This window comes from Chenopodium album, chromosome 15, assembly GCF_948465745.1.
Source record: "Chenopodium album chromosome 15, dcCheAlbu1.1, whole genome shotgun sequence".
NCBI classification, from domain to species: Eukaryota; Viridiplantae; Streptophyta; class Magnoliopsida; order Caryophyllales; family Amaranthaceae; genus Chenopodium; species Chenopodium album.
In genome coordinates this window covers 49,599,462-49,621,144 of record NC_137848.1, presented here as the reverse complement: position 1 = coordinate 49,621,144, position 21,683 = coordinate 49,599,462, and the positions used below count along the sequence as shown (strand labels likewise).

Here is a 21,683-nt window from a genome sequence, read left to right as displayed (position 1 = left end):
ATTCTCGAAGCAGGAAAAGAAAATTAAAAATAGTGCACTAAATGCAAAGGCCAAAGGGAAAATTAAATGAACCACTTCATTGGGTAATCCACATTAATTAAAAAAGAAACATGCTTCATATATATGAGCGTTTGCGATCGCAAAAATAGATTTGGCTTAGTATTTCCTCCATAATTGTTTAAGTGACACATTAGTAGATTAGCTATTATTCGGTGTTTTTGGAGAATTATTTGAGGTAATTATGAACGGGCGGGGACAAGGTTGAACCTAGGCAAAAGGTTGGCCTATAACGGACCAAGCCTTCGGCCCTGTCCAAGATTGTGTCAAAAAATGCACAAACTGCTATTTTGGACAATTTTCGGACTAAGTAAACTTGAAATACAAAAGAACCTAATCAAACCCGGGTAAATTTCAGGTCCAACAAATTTTGATTAGGTTTAAGAATTAGGGTGCATAACTAATGTGAATTGTTGTAAAATTAATTATTCATATGTGAGATAGATGAGATAAATAATAAAGAAGTACATGGGGGTCAAGGAGAAAGAAATAATTAAATTGTAGTACTATACTAGTCGAGGATCACAGTAGAGAGAGATATATTAAGTAAAATGTTTTTTTGGAAAAAAAAAATTATATTATCACTTTAAAGAAAGTTCCAAGGAAAATGCATCTTGGATTACCTTATTTCTTCCAACCCGAACTTTGAGGCCAAGTGTTTATGGTATTGTCACGGGTTCGTTATCTTTTGAATGATATGATATCTCCATTCAAGACTCTCACTGGTACTTGAATTAAAAAAAGAAATATTGAAAAACTCCAACATTGAACTCTAGTGCAGGTTCTTTTTTCCTATTTTGACATTTTTCATAGAAAGGAAAAAAAAAACTTGTATAACAGTATTACACTACTTAGGATGGAACAATGTTTACAACCTAAATAAACTCACGTAAGAGTTATCGTAGAGAAAACGATTCACATTCATGCCCATTGAATAATCAAAAGAATAATAACGTACCATCATAAAAATTAAATAAAACACTTGGAGGAATTGATCATGTTATCGGATTCTATGCTTCTACTAACCGAGCTAGTGAGCTACCAATTATAATTGGTATTTGTCTACAAGTTTTCTCTTGGGGCAAGCTTTAGAAAGCAAAGGGGTTAGGAGTTGGTCCGTAGCGGGCCAACTCCTAGCCTGCCTCTGGCTCTGGGTAATCATACCTTGAATTTGATCTTAATGTTGAGCTTCCCTTCCACATACACCGCGCTTGAAATTAGGCTAACTTTGATAAACCCTACTTCATTAATTAAGCGGGTCATATATGTAGCACCCATGTCTTTATAAATTAGACCAATAAATCGTTATATTATATGAATATTAAAGAATAATCAAGAGTATAGTGATTAGCTTAAAGTTTACAATATACAAAGTATGTATATATACAAGTTATAACAACTAACCTACAGAGTTATACGTTAAACCTAGATAAATAAGGAATAACAAAGATAATAAAGAATAATCTCGTATAATTATGCTCAACTAACTTGACTTGGTAGTCTTATTTTCAACAGTTAAGTGGGCATAACCATAACCTAGTGGTACTACAAGCTTAACCTTGGCACCTTAATAATAATCCTTACAGCCTCATTCCTGGTCCAAGACTCAACTTGATGTATGTAAGGGTGGTTAGGAGGAATGAATATAATGATGATGAAATGATTGTAGATGAAGCTACACTTTGAGCTTAGCTTGTATCTCTAACTAACCAACTAATTATGTTAAGATTTTATTTTTTTTAATTTTAATCAGCTCCTTATATATGCATTTATACCTAATTAACACAAAATTTGAAGATTGATCAACTTGCTTCTTAATTAGTAGATATTGTGTAGCTATGTTTAGGCAAGATGATAAATGTGAGAGAAAAGATATTATAGAAATAATGTAAACTATATGGCTCAAAATTGACCAAATTTCAGTAGAGTATATTGATCTATATCATGCCTCTTGAACCACATATGTTTGGGAAAAATGTTTCATTGCTATTTGCTTGAGATAACTTAATAATGTGTTTTTTAAACAGAATCTTCTGCCCTTTGAAATTATTGGATACAAAGATGTTACATTATTGCAATCAATTTCTTTATATCCATGGGATAGACCACAATCCACATAATGAGTTTAGTACATTGGTATTTAATTTAATTTATACACGCGTCATAACCCTTATAAACATATCAGATTATTTTACCTGGAATTTATATTTTGCCATATTAACTTTTCACTAACGTTTGCCAACACTTTTAATAATTTACAATTTTAATAACATTACACACTATCATCAATTGTTACATATTTTAACCCAAAAAAAAAAAATGCACACGATATTTTCTTAAGAACGAGAGGTCGATATCATCCAATTGATTAGGCCATGTTAATCAATACAAGATTATCTGAAATTGATCTTGTTCTATGTGTGTTGATTCAGGTTCATCCGATTGAAATACAATTATTGATTATGTATTATCACTTTACACTTATTTTAATATTCTCTTATCATATCATTTGTGTTATTGTCGTTAATCTTTATTTATATTCCTATTAATTTTTGCAAATTCAATTATATCTACAAGATTGACATCTTTGTTTGGTTTAAAGTTCAAAATCATGTGCTATTTACATCCATATTTTCACCAAAACAATAACATCTCTCTAATTTTCCATATGAATTGAACTAGTACTTCCTCCTTTTTTTTTTTTTTAATTTTTTTTTTTTTAATAACAACTCATTGAATTATACACTATTTATATACTGCAATTTGACTAGATTTGATAATTATATAGTAAAGTAAAATCTAATAAGATTCATGGTCTCTCAAATTCAATTATATAAGTGATTGAAATGATGCATTAATAAGCGTGAAATAAGAAGTGTTGTAAGTAAAAAATAAAAACAAGTAAAGCATTCAACTTTTTCAAAATTGCCAAAATGAAGATATACCATACTTTGAATTAGCTACAAAATCAGGAATATAGAAGACTTCAATGTCCAAACTCCAAACCAACAAATACAAGCTGAGTATAATTATAATCAATTACTAATATAAACTTTTAAAGAAGTCAAAACTAATTAAGCTAAGCAAGTGAACTAATTAAGGTATTAATAAGCTAATAATACAGCACATACGGTTTGGTAGTGTACGTGCTAATATGATTTTGTAAATCATAATACAAAGTTGTCAAGATACGCATATCTTGTATGAGAATTTAAATATTTGTGGCAGTTTTTGTCGCTTAACTCTTCTAATTATTGCCGTATTTATAAATTAAGGTAGATTATCCTTGTTCATAAATAATTAATTAAATAGTTAATTAATTAATTAATTAGAAGGAAGATGCATTTGTTGTAGAAGATGAAAGCAAAGTGTAAACCCACTTCACCAAACAAAGAACTGTGGCTTTAGCATACCTTGTCGGGTCACCACGTTTAGTAGGGGTGTCCTTTAGCATATGACCCTTTTTAAGGGCATCAAATCTTTCTTAAATCTCTCTCTTCCAATTAATTTGTTTTCACATGTTTTTATTATTTTCTTCCATCTAATTATTATGTTTTGGCCATTTTTTTTTTTGTAAGGTTTTAAGGTAGTATATAAAATATAAATTATTTAAATATTAATAACCACAAATTATGAAATACATTGGTTTTTTTGAGACTAAATTTTATCGTTGTTGATGACTACATCGTTTTAGAATTATTTTATGGAGTGTTAATGATAGGCGTGTCGCGTACCTAACAAAAATAACCGAACTAACTCTACTATGTAGTTGAGCAAGTAGGGGTCGAATCCCAAGAGACTAAGGACTAACTAATTAAACAGACTCAAATTAATACTAAGCAAGTAACCAATCAATATCAAGAAATCTATACTAGAACAACTACGAACTATCGAGTAGCAAAAATTATAATAATGAATTAATCAAGAACTAAAGACATCTAAGATTAAGTATTCCCACTAATATGAATCAATGCAATAGAACAATCCCTTTCCCTCAATTAAATCAATAAATATTCCACAAGACAAATGCTCCCTAAAACAATACTAAGAGTTTCTTTCGATCAACTAATAGCTTCCCTGACATGCAATCATACCTATTTTCATGGAATCATACATATTAAAGACATTAAGAACGACATCCTATAACTCCTAGCAAGAACAATTAGCTATTTTCATGCATAAAAGCTCTTACTTTTAATTAGGGTTCTAAATCAATAAAGAATCAACTTTCGTTGTAAACCTAATTACATTCAATAATACTATTTCTAGTTAATCATTGATAATAAAACCAACCCTAACAAAGAGGAATTATAAATTAATTAAATTGGGAATTGGGAATTAATTGACACATCAATCCATATTAGAGTTCAACTTAACCCTAGATTATGAAACTACTCACACATGATAATAGAAATAACAAAACAATTAATTAAAGAAAACATAAAAACAATAGAAATTAAAGAGAATAAGGAAAAGAAATCAATACTTGAAATTTAATATGAAATCTTCAATCTTCAAAACAAAACTCTAGAAAGTATTGTAGAAGAACGTAGTACCAAAAAGCTCTCAAATAATGTATAAAAGTGATTAATAAAATACTATCTAAAACCTATTTATATGCTAGGAAAATAGTAGTAGTCTTTACTTAGGATTAGGACTCCTAAAATCCCAAAAATAGGGCTAATTTCGCCACTTAATCAAGAGGCCGCAGCTAGGCTGCAGTACAAGGCCGCGAGCCGCAGTGAGGCAGCGGAGTAGGCTGCCAAACATGAGTTTGTTGCTCCTTTGTGAAGTTCGCCGCAGGCAAGCTGCGGTAAGCCATGAAAACCGCAATTAAGATGCGGCCTAGGCTGCCTTGAAGCTTCTTGGATGCTAGAAACACTCCATATGAAGAATATCCCGCGTCCAAGTTGAATTCCACGCAAATCGAGCCCTATTCCTATAAAAACAAAAAACAAACCGAGAAGAGCAATATCGAAATAGGAAGAATAATAACTCTAAAAGATTAGGAAAATGAAGAAAACACAATAAAATATGACCAAATATCACATATAAATCATGTATAATATCGTGTTATCAGTTAAGTAGTTATTCATAATAATTAGCATGATAATGTTACTTTTATCCTAGAATTATCAGGATATATTAGCAAGAAGTAGCGTAACAAAGAATAGTATCAACATATTACTAACTTCGTTTTATATTATTTGCAACGCTTAAACATTTTTTACTCACACTTTTAATTCGTTACAAATAATATGAAGCAGAAGTAATATATTATTTCATCATTTGATACAATAATGTTGCTATAATTTATATACATGAAATTTTGTACTATAACATTAATATACTTGTATTATTATTAGGCACCTTTGCTAGCAATGTAAATTTACCTACTTGAAATGATATCATTACTAGCAATGGAGATTAAATCACTCATTAAACATAATATTATCGAGACCTTAAAATATTTTACAAGAAACTCTAATAATGTTTATATAATTTGTAGAAGTTTCAAGCTAAGTCAATCGACACTTTTGCGACTATAAAAGTTTACTAGACAATGCACTATATTATGTACGAGAAAAACTTGAATGACAAAACATTTTCCCGTCTTCGAAGCTAGACTAATGGTTTTCAAAATTTAAGAAAGAAATCAAGACTTGCGAAAATTCCTTTCTAAAAATCTCAATTTCTACCATTTATGTTTATGGGCTTTCTATTCCAAAAAAGGCTCAACAGTGATCCAACTGTATCTGTCCTCTCTGATTTGATTGGACTTCCTAATCCCTCCCACTTTATTTTATTTTATTTTTTAAAAAAAGATTTTAGAGCTACTAAAATGGCTAAGAACATGTTCACATTTACTGAACTGAACTGAACTAATTGGAGCTGAACTGAACTGAGCTGAAATGAATATTTTATGAGAGAGAGAAATTAGGAGCTGAACTGAACTGAACTGATTGGAGCTGAACTGAACTGAATTGAATTGAACTGAAATTAAGTAAATGTGAACAAGCCCTAGATAGTAAATACATGATATCTAACATTGAAAATTAACTTAGGTGTTATTGTGAATTATATCTAAAGAACATTTAGTTAAAGTGAAAAGAACATGTTATAGAATTGTAAAGAACATACATGCTGTTAAATAATGTTCTTTATCTTCATGTTCTTTGATTGTCAATATAATGTACTTTTATTTGTGACATAATGTTTATTTTGAAATATTTTGTCTTTAGATTATGATGATTGAATAAAAATAATGTTCATCGCATTATATTATCATTAGAGGTGATAAAAAAATTCAGGTTGGCCTGAACCTTAACATAATATCCCGTGCTCAAACTTGAAAAAATGTAGCGGGCTTTTCGGGCTTTTTTGGGTCGGGTTTGGATTTTTAACTAAAAATGCATTTTAGGCTTGTCCAAACCCACCCTATTTTCGGATCGGGTCGAAGTTGATCACATCTAATTATCATGTTCTTTATTAACATTACAGATTTTCTTTAGATATATATAAAGAACATAAAGTTAGATGTTTTTTTTTTTTTTTTTTTTACAAAATAGCTATATGTATTACAATACAACTATATGTGATGTTCTTTGTAAAATAGCAACATGTTCTTTACAAAATAACCTGAACAACTAAATATTCATTCCGCCTTTTTTATTAAAAAAAAAACGGATGCACGGAGCATCGTGCATCCGCCTCTATGAAAAAAATTTCACCCCTTAAGTGGTTAATTCTCTTTTCTTTCCTTAGTGTATGGCAAACTTACATGTTTGGTTTAAGGAGTTTACATTTCAACAACTTTCTCTATTTTAGATCAATGGGTGCATGCTTTTCATATCAAAGGAATTAGCATGATAGGCCAAATTCCTCATCAATATAACAATATGATTTCAAATCTCCTCCAAAACCTTCTACTTCCACTTGGTTTCAAAAATCCACATCGTAAATATTTTCTTAATTTCTTTTAAATAAAACAATTTAGTTGTTAAGCTTAATTAACTATATTTTGAACATGTTATTCAGAAAAAATAAAATATTTTCGTTATTGCATGAATATTTTGAGCAATTGAGCATTAACAAAAATGGCTTTCCCCATCCTACAATTTGAAGCTGTTTATTATGAAAATTGCAAGATCACACAATTCACAGCCACTTAGCCCAATTATGCGATCCAATTGATTGGGCCAAATTTTGTTGAATCTCAAACGACATGGCCCAATACCAATTAAAATTTTGCCATTAATTGTTCAATATACTAGCGTTACAAAATGGCTCTAAATTCCATCACATAATGTTATCTAATTGAAGACAAGAGAATGTATGTGAACTTGGACTCGAACAGTCGAACTCACGGTGAAACAAATATACGTAGTATGTTAATCAGACATTTTATAAAAAATTTGAACCACTCGACTTTAGAAATTTAAATGCAAGTTTGTTGGCTTTTTATATCAGTTTTTTTTACATTTCTTGCAAGTTATTGGACATACATATCAGTATTTGGGTGGGTGGGCTATTTGGGAAACAAACTCACTCAATATTGTGCACAAAGAGATAGACTATAATGTATTCAAAAAAAAAAAAGATAGACTATAATTAACCCTAAGTTTAGGTATCGTCCAACCACTTTGATCAGATTACATGTTCTTATGTTCTTTGAATACCTGTAACATTTGATTCTTTCACTTGTGTTTGAATAATTTTTGTACAAGACCACTATTTTTTTATGGTCTCTCTCACTAATCCCACATGTACTATTCTTTATTGCTCCTCTAATTTTCTCATTTTATTTTCTTTAAACCTTGTGTGTTTAGGAGTAGAGAAATTATCTCTCTGTCTGTATTTATTTGTCCTATGACATGTTTTGGGGTTAAATTTAAAAACTATGACCACAAATCGTTACTAAACTATATATATATATATATATATATATATATATATATATATATATATATATATATATATATATATATATATATATATATATATATATATATATATATATATAAGAGACCTTGTTGGATTTGTTACCATATCTAGTTTAAAACTAATATATTCATATGAACGTGGGTGTTTTTATTCAAGTATTAAACTCTTGTAACATGATAGTTATTTTTATTAATTTTATTTGAATTGAAAGGCTTAATATACCAAACTTAAGGGTCTGTGCCTGTTCTCTTCAGCTTAATTTAAGTTCAATTTACCTTCAATCAATTCAGTTCAGTTTCTAATTTCATTCTCTCATAAACAATTTATTTAAACTCTATTCAATTCAGTTCAAATCCAGCCCCAATCAGTTCAATTCATTTGTTTTCAATAAACCGAAACAGACCCTCAGTACATCCTCCATTACCTTAAAATTTTCACAGTACCCGTGACTATGTACAATATCTTTTATTAGTACAATCATAGTTGCCAATTTGGACCATTAATAAGCAAAAGCAAATACATCAATCTTTAAAATCTCCCAGTTATCCCAAAGCCCCAGTGATCCCACACACCAATTCTTCTACAAACAACTCAAATCACTTTCAATTTGGGCCTGAAATAAACTTCACATCCACCAAAAATGGTGAAAGCGTCAGACATGGTACTTACTGCATCAACAATTGCAGCTCTTTCAACCCTTTTAGTTCTCTTTCTTCCTCGTTTTCTCTCTCCTCCATCTCTTTCTCTCTCTACCCCTTCTCTTGACCTTCTTTATCGGGCCCGGCCCATTGAAGTCCCAGGTGCTTTTGGGCCTGAGAGCCTGGCCTTTGACCCATCTGGTTCGGGCCCTTACACTAGTGTTGCTGATGGTCGGATCCTTAAGTGGGACCCTAATTCTACTAATTCTACTTCTTGGGTCGATTTTGCTTTCACCTCTTCCTCCAGGTATTATTCTGTATTGTATACGTAGTATGCTGTTTCCAATGATGTTCGTTAATCGGTTTTAATATATGCAGTCTTAAGGGTTATGTATTTATTTACTTTGTCCGAGTATTATTATGATTTATTTTTTATTGGCTGAAGTTTGTACTAGATGTAACAAATTTATGAAAATTTAATTTATTATGAGAAGTAAATGAATCCGTGATGTGTTGTTGAGAAAAAATTATGACAAACTTCCCATTTTTAAGGTACTCAGACCAATCATGCATTAAGATATGAACTCATAGATTAAGATATATAGTTGTCACATTACTAGTTTGAGTTATAATACGGTAGTGACAATTTATTATCAGGTGAGGCCCGAGGGAGTAATATTTTTAAAATGACTGTTATATGACACGGTGGGTGTATCGTGTATGGTATATAACATGTTTTATAAACACAAATCAAATGAAAGTCACTCCTTTGCGAAGTTGATTCTACATAGATCAGGAGTTGATCTCGTATATGGTGGTGCTGGCGAATTTGACCTTGATCAATTAAAGTCTTAATAAGGCCTTTCCTGTATAAAATTGTGCTTATGACCAAGGTCTACTAATGTTTGTTAATGGCACGATTTGAGTATTCATCAAAGGCAAATTTTATACATATTCGTTAAAGCTGATGAAATTTTATGGTCTGTGTAACTAATTATATTGCAAAGTTGATAACTTAAAGCAACTGACTTGAGTATGAACATAATAGTACTGAGCAGAAAAATACTTGGTTATTATTATCGGACTTGTAAGAGTTGGAATGTAGTTTAAGATTATGGAAGTGTGAGCAACATAGCAGTTGGCTTGGTAAGAATCAATGGGCATGAGCATGTATGAGTATAAAGTAATTGAGCTAGTCCATAAATTGTTTTTGGGGATGGAGCTGCACTTGGCTTGGCAAGCATGTTCGTGAATGTTGAAAATGTTAGTAAAATAGTTTTCCTGTTCCCAGGTTTCAGAATGAAAGAGTTTGTAAATTTATTCAAGCTGATGTACCAATGAAGAGATATAGGTGCCGTATTGAGCCAGTCGTTAAGAAATGCTTCAAATTTGTACCTGTGCTTAACCTATGATGTTGAATTCAACTCGTACAATTTTGTACATCGAGCCAGTTGTTAAGAAATACTGCAAATTAGTACTCGTGCTTAAACTATGATGTTGAACTCAACTCTTTCAATCTGTTTGTGAAGAATCTCAGCTAATTAATCCAGTCTTCTTTGATGTTTGTATGTATGAAGAAAGGATTGCACACAGCCGTTTGCACCAGAGTTGGAGCATGTATGTGGAAGGCCATTAGGTCTGAGGTTTGAGCAGAAAACTGGAGATCTTTATATTGCTGATGCATACTTTGGCCTTCTAAGAGTTGGGCCTGAAGGAGGGTTGGCCTCGAAGGTGGTAACTGAGGTTGAAGGCATTCCCTTGTATTTCACCAATGACATGGACATTGATGGAGAAGATGATATCATCTACTTCACTGATTCGAGCACAAAATTCCGCAGAAGGTATGTATTTTCGTAGATCATGCAATATTTTGTATTGCCAATTATGTTACTCGGGACTTGGGGATATAGTTGTTTTAAAGTGACTAAGAGTGAACAATTTTTTGGGTTGCATTATTTCACTTCATTTTCTGTTCTTGACTGTTCATTATATCGTGTCTGCTAATCCTTGTTCTTGTAAAGTGTTATGGAGATATTTGGAGAAATCCCAATTCCAACATCTCTGATATTGCCTTTCAAAGTGCCGTTCAGTGAAGAATGGTAATAGCTAACTCAGTTGGTAGAGATGTAGAGTTGTTAGGATGTTTCCTAAGACATGGGATTTGAAACCTGCTGATTTCATTAGCCTTATAGCCTTAAGTCTTTAACTCTCCTCGTTCACTTAGGTTGTGTACTTGTGTTTGATTAGGAGGGAAACATTTTGAACAAAATTATGGTACATTGTGATGGAAATCTGATTCAAACTAGATATCTCTATTATTGGGTCCTTGCTCACAAAATTCGAATGAAATAAAGAAGAGAAATTGAGTAGAGGAGAGGAGGAAATTAAGGGACAGGGAGGTGGTTGTTGAAAATGACAAAACTATTTTCAACCCCCAAATTTTTTTGTTTCCATCCCCCAACTAACAAAACAGGGGAATATTGGAAAATTGGTTTTGTGGAAAAGGTAAACCTTTTATCCAAAGATAACCTAAATGAAAACCTCCGGGGAGAGGGATCATTGTTTGGCTTGCTCTTTTTCTTAAGCTTCTTTCTGCATTTATGAGAACTTTCGGGTCATTTGTCACATACTCGCATCTAAAATGGTGTATATTGTATAAGTGATTAAGTGTGCGGTATTGTTCCATATTCAGACATATCATCCCATCCCTTTGTTTCTGTTAATATGACCAGAATTTCAGTTAGTTGTATATAACCACTGTGTAATTGAGTATTACGAGTAATCATTTTATCACCCCCATGAATGCAGTATAGTCTGTCACTAAAATGTTCTCTCTATTCCAAATTAATAGGCCACACATGATTTGGGGTCAGTTTTAAGTTTGGAATTTAGCCAAAACACCTTTTTTCACTATACCAATGTGAAAGGGAAATATGGGAAAGTTGATTAAACTTCATATTAAGCTAGAAATCAGCCTTATAGCTTCATTGTATGAGAATTATTACAGACTGGTCTTTGTTTTTTAGGCATTTCATACCATCAATACTAAGTGGAGACAAGACAGGCAGATTCATCAAGTACAACATATTATCCAAAGAAGTAACTGTCCTACTACGTGACATCGCCTTTGCAAATGGAGTTTCTTTGAGCAAAGACAGTTCATTTGTGCTAGTAGCTGAAACTGGCACCTGCAAGATCTTAAGGTACTGGCTTCAGGGTCCAAAAGCAGGACAAGTTGAAACTTTCACAGATTTGCCTGGATATCCTGACAATATAAGAAGAAACTCAAAGGGTGAGTTTTGGGTTGGTTTACATGCCAAGAAAACTCCTTTGGCTGATTGGCTTCTTAGGAACACTTGGGTTGGAAATACATTGCTTAAGATCCCGCTTAGGTTTGTACAACGACTGCATGCTTTGTTCGTGGGAGGGCACCATGGTATTATTGTGAAGCTGAGTGAAGAAGGACAAGTTGTCGAGGTTTTGGAAGATACTCAAGGGAAGCAAGTGAGGTATGCTAGTGAAGTTGAGGAAAGAGATGGAAAGTTATGGATTGGTTCTCCTATTACACCTTCTGCTTGGATTTACGATTTGGATTAACGAATTAACCGAATTACTGTTTCTGTGCATATGATGTAGAGATTAGGAGACAGTACCAGTAATAATAAAGAGTGCCAGGATCATCACTTGTGTATCCTTATTCTTAAATGTTGTACTTCTGTCGGATTTAGTGATCATATTATTAGTTCAAATTATGCTATTATGAGATGATATTAAATTAATGCTGAGTTATAACTAGGTCAGCTGATCAAGAAGTATAAGATGTTACTGTTCTATAAAGAAGATGCCTAAATCGAAGGAAATAGCAGACATGGAAATTCAGGTATGGTAATTAATTGAAGTAACCAGAGAGTGAAATTGAACACAGCTATGTTGCTCGGATTATAGCTACCTTATCCATGTTCGATATGGGTATGTGTCTAAGTGCTCGAACTCAATTATTTTGTGACTTTCTATTTCTAAGATTTTGGTTTAAAGTGAAACGTCAAAGGGGTTCTTATCTACTGTATGTGTGAGTGTTGAGGATTCGACACGAGTACTTGAGATTAAATGCAGAACCTAGATAACACAGTTGATAAGTATTAATTTTATGTATGGAACAATCACTGATCACATAATGTTGAAATATAACTTTCCAAACAACACATGTAAGTGTCCCATATTGAGAAAAGAAGAGAGAGTTAAACACTTTATAAACCTAATAGACTACTCTTATTATCATATGATTTTGGGATAAAACTTCATTTGGACTTGTAAAGTAAACTTTCTTTCTTAATTATGGGTGTGGTCTAAACCCTATACAGCTATGCTTTGTATAAACTATGAATATTATGCTAAACCTTGCTAGAGTTTGGGTCTAAAGACTTTGGGACCCAGACTTGAATTCATCGGATCCGGGTCTTATTTGATTGATTAGTCGAGAGAATAAATTGGTGTTATTAAACCTTATTTAAATTTAATAAAATTTATTATATCTTTATTTGAACTTAATAGCCCTTATCTTTATTTTACCAATCTATGCGTGACATATTTTCAAGTTGGAGTAAATATGATTGAAAAAAAAAAAAAAATCCAAGACGAAATATCTTTAATGACTCTACCATAAAATAAGGGTTTGAGACTACGAGTCCTAGTTTTTTTAAATTATATCAGTTTTAAGAAGGACAAGGGCTTATATAGCATCGGGTAAGTAACCTGGTTGGCCACTAGGATACGGGTACAAGGTATAGATTAAGACATTAGGGTCGGAATATACGTAGTATACTAGTATGTATTATTAAAACCTGATTGAACCTTACGCATGCATTGCCATTCCTATCTAACATTTGATAAAATATGACATTTTTAATGATATCTAAATAAATTTTGAAACATAACTCTTAAGTTTTGAAACATTGAGATAAAGTACACTTTCAATAACCTTACAATTTTGTTTTTTTTGATGGTATGTTATATCATTACATGCATACTTAAGGACCCACAATTTCCTAATAAGGTTGAAAGAATTATGGCTTTACTTGAGTATCCAAATTCTTGTATTTGGTAGTATCCGTTTGTTACACCAAATCTTATCACAAAAATATCAAACATATTCCCTCACATATCTTATTTTCATTACCCCAAATAAACCTTATTATATATTCATACTCGACCTCCACCTTTCTCTTCTTTTCTCTCTTCTATATATTCTTCAACCAAAACTATCAAAATAAATTCATAATTTTACTATGATATAGTAGTAAATAATTTATTTATACAAAAAATGAAGCCATTAAAGTTTTTGATATCTTCTACAATTGTTCTTTTATGCGCCTTTCTAATAACCACATATTTTCGTTCTGATTCAAAATTTTCGGAGCTAGAGTTTCTACCTATAGAAGACGCTTTCGGGCCCGAAAGTCTCACGTTTGACCCTGCCGGAGACGGACCGTATGCTGGCGTATCCGATGGCCGGATTATAAAATGGGTCCCACATCAACGGCGTTGGGTGGACTTTGCCTTCACTTCTCCTCTAAGGTGTGTGTTTTCCTGCATCATATTTTATAACTTATTCGTTAATTAAGATTAGTGCATGTTATTAAGATTCGTTATGTTTCCTCTTTTCTGTTTATTATTTTATTAAAATTGCTAAAATCAATGCTGATAATCCAATAGCTAGCATCATGGGAAATTGTTGAAATGATTAATTAATTTAATTGCTTGTTAATGGTAATGCAAACAAATTTTTGAATATGCATGAATAGATAAAAACATGTTATTTACTCCTAAAAAAACGAAAGCTAACAAATGTTTCGAAATTTTGGATAAGATGACTAGAATTATAAATATTAAATCAAAATAATATTAATTACACTAATCGATGCTTGATTTTGGCATGTCATGCATGCATTTCCAAATTAAAACGGAGTACTATTTTAGGACATATAGGAGTTCGTTAGCAAGATTTTAATTAAAAAAATATGTGAACTTTTTTAGTTATTATAATCTTCAAAATGTTTCTTAATTTTCCTCAATTCCTAAAATGCTCATACACGTATAATAGGCATATCATGTTCATTAGTCATTTCACCACATAATGGTTGAAATTTTTGCTAACAAAAACTAATGTAGATAATAAATAATTAATGCTGATTCAAGTTCAATTCAACTTAACATTTAGCCTGGCCCACAATGACAATGTTTTGTTTGTTGGATTGCTAAAATATCCGTTAAAAGTATGTGACATGGTAGACTCGTATTCTAATAAGACACAAATAACATGTTATTTTTAACTTCAATCCAAACACAAACTCTATTGAAAAACCTCAATGAGTTGAATAAATGGAAATCCGAACTACAAATTACAATTTTATTTGAAGTAACTCTTTCAGATCGGGTAAACTTTTGATACCCTAAGGTGTATATTTGAATTTGTTATATATATCCGGGTTTACTGTATACCCAGGGTCATTTGCTCATTTAATCAACAAATGGGAAGATAATATTTTTGCGCATTTGTTGATTGAATAAGCAAATGACCCCGGTACACCCGGATGTATATAATAGGCTCTCGACTAGGGATGTCAATGGGGCGGGGCGGGGCAGATGTTGGTTTTCCCATCCCCATCCCCACCTAACATTTTTATCCCTATCCCTACCCCAGTGACGGGTCCAATATTCATCCCCATCCCCGCGCCGGCTGGTACAACTCCAAAACAATCCCCGCCCCACCCCCCCACTTGGATATCCATCCCCACCAAGACCCGCCTAATCCCCACCCAAAGCCCACCTAATCTCTGCCTCTCAAATATACAATCTTACATAATTAATACGGATTATAATAATAAAAAAAATTCTTAATATTACACATATTTTTGTTTATAATATAAGTGTAGTACAAAGTATTATAATTAATATTTTATTTCACGTAATTATTTTATAAACTAGTATAAAGTATATAATTTGCTTTTAAAGATATATAGATGTGGGTATAAGGTGGAGATGGGGTGAGTACGAAGTGGGACAGGTGGGGCGGGTACAACTTAAAATCCACCCCCGCCCCATAACCCATGGCGGGTATGGTTTTTATCCCCATCCCCGCCCTACCACCCGCCAAATCGAGACCCATCTCCGCCCCACTGGAACGGGTCTCCTACTTAACCCGCCCCACCGACATCCCTAGTCTCAGCGCATATGCCTAACCAGCAACCAAATAACCGCCATCTACACTATCCGTACGTGGTCATGAGTGTTCTGTTACATTGATAGACATTGCTAATAGCTAAACAATAGACAGCTCAGTCTTTTAATCTAGGTGTTTTTTGTCCATTCATTATTTACTTATTTATTACCAAAATTTCTGGTAATCTACTCGTACAAAATATGAGACTTTAATCTCTATCTTGTTGGACATGGCTTATATAATGTATGGGACACTACGTCCTCTTTTATTAATACCAAGTAGGTGTTTTTAAAGTTTAGTATACATAGGAGCATTAAGAATCAAGCCTACTGCCATTACTTTTTTGTCGAACACACTAACAAATACTTCGTTTTTTTTTTTTTTTTTTTTTTTTTTTTTTTTTTTTAAATCAGTGATTTAAATTAACAGATAACATACTGCGTACAACTTAACTTAGCTCCGTATTAGTATAACAGGTCGCATTATTACTTTGGTGTCGTGGTGTCAAACACTAACAAAAATATTACTACCTCCATTTTATATTATTTGCAATGATTTGATATAAAGTAGAGAGAAAAAATGTCTAATCGTTGTAAATTATATGAAACGGAGGTAGTATATAATATTAGTAAAAATTGATTGATATATAACATATTTCTTACAACCTAACTCCGTAATAGCATAATGGTTGTACTTAACTTTAGCTAGTAGTGATAAAAAAAATATAAATTACATAAGTTTGGTTCAAAATTATTCTCAGCTATTAGGTGAAAGTTACTAATCTTTTCATATTTATATTAGGAGTTACTCAAAAGGCATACGGAGTATTTTTGTTTCATAATATATACGAAGTATCTAATTAATAACATAAGCTAAAAAAATGTGGTATATTTATTAGGAACAAAGAGTCTTTCATTAAATAGCGTAAAGCGATAAATAAAAATGGAGTCTCTCAAGATAGTATGGAATAGAGAATACTAAAAATGTTTTGAATTCTAACAAATATAGAATCATCCTCATTTAGAGGCTTTTTTTTTTCCCTAGGCAACAAGTAATAGCACAATTTTGGCGTACGTAATTACCTACCTTTCTATGGCTTGTTGGTTTATTATCTATAAGAATGTAGTAAATAAATTTCTAGGTAATAACACTTTGAGAAATGCGTAAAATGATGTTTTAACTAGAATGTTTGATCTATTTCCTTCTTTGTCGCTGGCTATATTATTACGGAGTACTTTCTTTGTTTTATCATAGATATGACACTTACATAGACGTAAAAGGAGATGTTAGATTATTACAAGTATTTATTAAAGGAAATTTTGTCTAGAACTACCCTAAAAATAGGGTCATTTGTGAAGAACTACCCATTTTTTTTTATTTGTTTAGAACTACCCACAAGTTACAAAACGTTTGGGTAGCACTACCCATTAACATTTTCCGTCCAATTAAGACGTTATTGGGCCCTCTTTTTCACTTTTTCCACTTAATTAACTCCCCTAATTACCTTCTTTCTCCTCCCTAATTAACTTCCCCTCCATTCTCACTCAAAAATCCAAAAAAAAATACTCAATCAATTGAACACAAATTCTCAATTATTCAAGTAATGTTTCACACTTTCCTTTTAATTCATTGTTTATTGTATTTGTTTAAAGGTTTTAATTGAACGCAATTAACATAATTAGAGTGTAAATTAGGGATTCGGATTAGGGTTTATGGGTTCAAATAAATTTGGGGTTTTTGATTTCTAGGGTTTAGGGGTTCAATTGAGTTCTAGGTTTCGGTTATTTTGACTTTGAGATTGAATTCAATTGCATTTTAAATACTAATTGGCCATTGTAATTGATAGGATGTCTAATTGGCCATTGTAATTGATAGGATGTCTAAATTTGGGGGTTTTAATTTCTAGGGTTTAGAGGAAGTTAATTACAGAAGAGAGAGAAAGTAATTAGGGGAGTTAATTAAGTGGAAAAAGTGAAAAAGTGGACCCCATTAACGTTTTTTTTTACGGAAAACGTTAATAGATAGTGTTACCCAAACTTTTCTTAACTTTTGGGTAGTTTTTAACAAATAAAAAAAAACGGGTAGTTGTTCACAAATGACCCTATTTTTAGGGTAGTTATAGACAAAATTTCCTTTATTAAATAAAAGTAGATGTGATAGAATTTAGTGATGTTTTTATTGATTGAATGTGAAAAAAATAGAAATATTGCATTTTGGTAGTGGACAGAGAGATATACATACATACTCCGTAATATTACGAGTATTATGATCATAAGTAGGAGTTTCTTTCCAAAATAATACAGTAGTGTAAAAATTGACGACAAAACATAAGGATATCAAAAATTCAAGAAAACTCAACTAACCATTAATATCTATGCCATCATGAATGAGATGTCTAGCTAATTTGCTTAATCTGGTGTTTGGCTAACAGTTAATTGAAAATCTTTCCTTTTTGATTGGGCTTTTGATAAGAATTAGTTGATAGCTAGTGTCACACTCACACAAACATTACACATTTACACTAATCTCTTAAGACTTAAGGATGTTTTGCTTTCAAGGATATTAATTACTATTTTGCATCTTCACCCACTAGGGTTGAAGAGTCGTGGAAATAACTTCTTTGGTAGTGAATAGTTTGTTCATAGAGATATCCTTTATTATAATCACCTCCTTTTCACTCTCACCCTTTCAAAATTTTCTCTAATCGAGCTTAGAACTAAATTTAATTGTAAATTACCTATGCTTAATTTTCACCCTGAACCTAGTTATGGTCTGGTCAGTCACAAACAAGTTGGCTGTATTAAGTAGTACGAACTAAGTAAATTTTAAGTCTAGTAAGTTACAAACAAGTTGGTTGTATTAAGTAGTACGAACTACAAAGTAAATTATAAGTCTAATTAGGGGTGTTAATTCGGATGATCGAATCGGGTCTAATATAGTCGGGTCGAGTCGGGTCAATTTTTAAAGTTATTTCATACTTAAGTGTTATGTTCACGTGAGCCCAAATCTGAATCAAATATTTTTCAGATCAGTTTCGGATCGGATCATGTCGGGTGTGCTTTTGACACCTCTGAGTTTAGTCAGTTACAAACAAGTTGGCTATATTAAGTAGTAACAACTACAAAGTAAATTATAAGTCTTTTTTTAAAGATTACATGTCAAAGATTTTATATATTATACATTTAAATTCTTTTATGCTCAGCTGATGACTCCAACTTTGATATACGTGTTATATTTTTTATGTTGTTGATGTCTATATTAATGTCAATATTTAGGCAAGTTTAATGATAACACTATCTCATAGTCTCATTGTATGGTTGCAATATTTCCGCATGTAAGAAAGCTACTCTTTGATGTTTTAGAACAGTACAACATTAAATTTAATATTATGTGTGTGATAAATTACAGTGTGATGTAAGGCCGAAGCGTTGACCCGTTTTATTGGGTTGGTTGGTTGTTGTCTTTTAACAGGGAATTTTGTGAAAATCAAACTAATCATGAAAATATGGAACATAAATGTGGGAGACCATTGGGCCTACGATTCAATGAGCAGACAGGAGAGCTTTTCATAGCTGATGCTTATTTGGGCCTGCTTGTTGTGGGCCCAAATGGTGGGCTTGCTAGTAGAGTTGTAACAGAAGTTGAAGGTGTACCACTTGGTTTTACTAATGGGCTTGATATTGATCAATCTACTGGGGTTGTCTACTTTACTTCTAGCAGTACTAATTATCCAAGAAGGTTAGTCCATCCCTCTTTATATCTTTTTGTTTCTTTGAATGAAATTTTTCAATAAAATGTAGTCTGTCAATGTATAACTTTGACCATCACTTTATATAAAGCACTTCTTTTGTTTTGTGTAGTTGTAATACTTCTAACTATTACACTACTCATAGACTTGACTTTAAATATCTTTGGTGATTTATACTTGAGTAGAAAACAGTAGTCATATACGATTTTGTTAGATTCATATCACACAACTTCACAATAACAAATTTTAATAATTTTTAACACATAGAGATTAAATACTCTTTATATAATGGCCGAAGATGTGCACTATTGATTGACATGTGTGAAAATCAAAACGTGACAGTCCTTCCAGCATGTTAGTTGGTTGTCGTAGGTGTGATACTTGCATGACGTTAAATATAGGTGTTCCTGAAAGATATAGTGTTGTACACTCTTGCAGGAAGTATATGTCATTGATTCTTAGCAATGATAAGACAGGAAGATTGCTAAAATACAACCCACATAAAAAACAAGTAACGAAGCTTCTCGACAATCTAACCTTTCCAAATGGAGTATCCTTGAGCAAGGATGGGAAATTTCTTCTACTAATTGAGACTACTACTTGTAAACTGTTAAGGCATTGGCTCGAAAACACCCCGAAAGGCGGTACAACTGAAGTGTTAGCTGAACTCCAAGGCTATCCAGACAACATAAATAGAAACTCCAAAGGAGAATATTGGGTGGGAGTTTATTCAAAGAGAAGTAAAGTTTTGAAGTGGCTTCTTTCATTTCCTTGGATTGGACAAACCATTGTTAAACTTCCGTTTAATGCCGTCGAATTGGCTAAGATTTTTGTAAGATTGAGAGCAATTGGTTTGGCTGTGAAGATGGATGAAAATGGGAATGTAGTGCAAGTGTTGGAAGATACTAGTGGTAAGTTGAAGTTTGTTAGTGAAGTGGTGGAAAAAGATGGGAATTTGTGGTTTGGTTCTGTTATTTTGCCCTTTGCTAGTTTGTACAAGAATTATGATGCACAAAGTTAATTGAAATAATATAGATGATATAAGGATGTTTCATGTTTGCACACAAAGAATTTGAGTGTATGTACTTAAATTAATTATTTACTAGCAGTAGTGTATTTAAGTTAATATAAATGAAAATCTGTTAAATTTCGAAACAATATGAAATGGGCCTGGGCAACCCGAACAAGGAGGAGGAGAGTTTGGGCCACAAACAAGGCTTTGGAGCTTCCATACTAAAACCAATTGGCAATAGTAGGAGGTACTCCTCTACCTTATAAAGTGAAACCTTATCTCCTCTTTCTCCAATGTGGGACACTCATAAGTGGATTACAATGGGATTCAACAAAATCAATATTAAAATTTGAATATTATACTTCTAGCTAAATAAAAGGATTGAGTTTATAAAAGGGAAACAAAAACTTTTAGTCAGTTTAGGGAAATCTTCCTTGGTGCTAGCCTGCTAGGTTACTTGGGGATAGATTGGTTTAGGCATATTGGATCATTCGAATTGATCTGACAAACTGATTAAAGACATTCTAATATTATATTTTTCTTTCATAGGTATATACTATATAAGTGGATCTGAGTAGTTAATTCATTCGGTTATTTGGGTACAAAAAAAGGCGCTACTTGCATATTGTACACACTATTAGGCAAAGAGGGCGATTTTAAAATCGCCCCCAAGTCGCCCTATTAGTTTCAAAAGGCATATAAAATTTTCGCCCTCTTTGTTAAATATCAAAGAAGGCAAAAATTTTTGCCCGCTTTGATAAAAATCAAATAGGGCAAAATTTTCGCCCTCTTTGATTGAATCAAGCAAGACGAAAAGTTTTTTTTGCCTTGTGTAAACATCTCAAATAAGTCAATTCAAATTGCCCTCCTTGCTCAAAATTCGCCCAAATTGATCAAATTTTAAAGGGCAAAATCAAAGTCGCCCTCTTTGTTCAATTTTTAGTTTTTTAAAAAAATAATTCTAGGAAGGATTACATTTTAAAAAAAAAGGTGCTAATAGGCATAAACTCTAATTTTGTCATTATAACAAAAGTGTTAACCAAGTTTTCCTAAATAGCAAATATT

The 21,683-nt window shown here is 32.2% G+C and overlaps 2 protein-coding genes across 2 annotated transcripts; both read left to right on the top strand.

Moving 5' to 3' along the window:
* The first annotated feature begins 8,523 nt into the window (after positions 1-8,523).
* On the top strand, positions 8,524-12,391 carry LOC145582460 (protein STRICTOSIDINE SYNTHASE-LIKE 10-like). Its single transcript, XM_081639455.1, has 3 exons — positions 8,524-8,946; positions 10,217-10,480; positions 11,666-12,391. Exons 1-3 carry the CDS (start codon positions 8,642-8,644, stop codon positions 12,234-12,236), a joined length of 1,140 nt encoding a protein of 379 aa, XP_081495581.1. The 5' UTR covers positions 8,524-8,641; the 3' UTR covers positions 12,237-12,391.
* A 1,553-nt stretch (positions 12,392-13,944) lies between these two features.
* On the top strand, positions 13,945-20,653 carry LOC145582459 (protein STRICTOSIDINE SYNTHASE-LIKE 10-like). The gene is made up of 3 exons (XM_081639453.1): positions 13,945-14,213; positions 19,330-19,596; positions 20,045-20,653. Exons 1-3 carry the CDS (start codon positions 13,960-13,962, stop codon positions 20,625-20,627), a joined length of 1,104 nt encoding a protein of 367 aa, XP_081495579.1. The 5' UTR covers positions 13,945-13,959; the 3' UTR covers positions 20,628-20,653.
* The last annotated feature ends 1,030 nt before the right edge of the window (positions 20,654-21,683 follow it).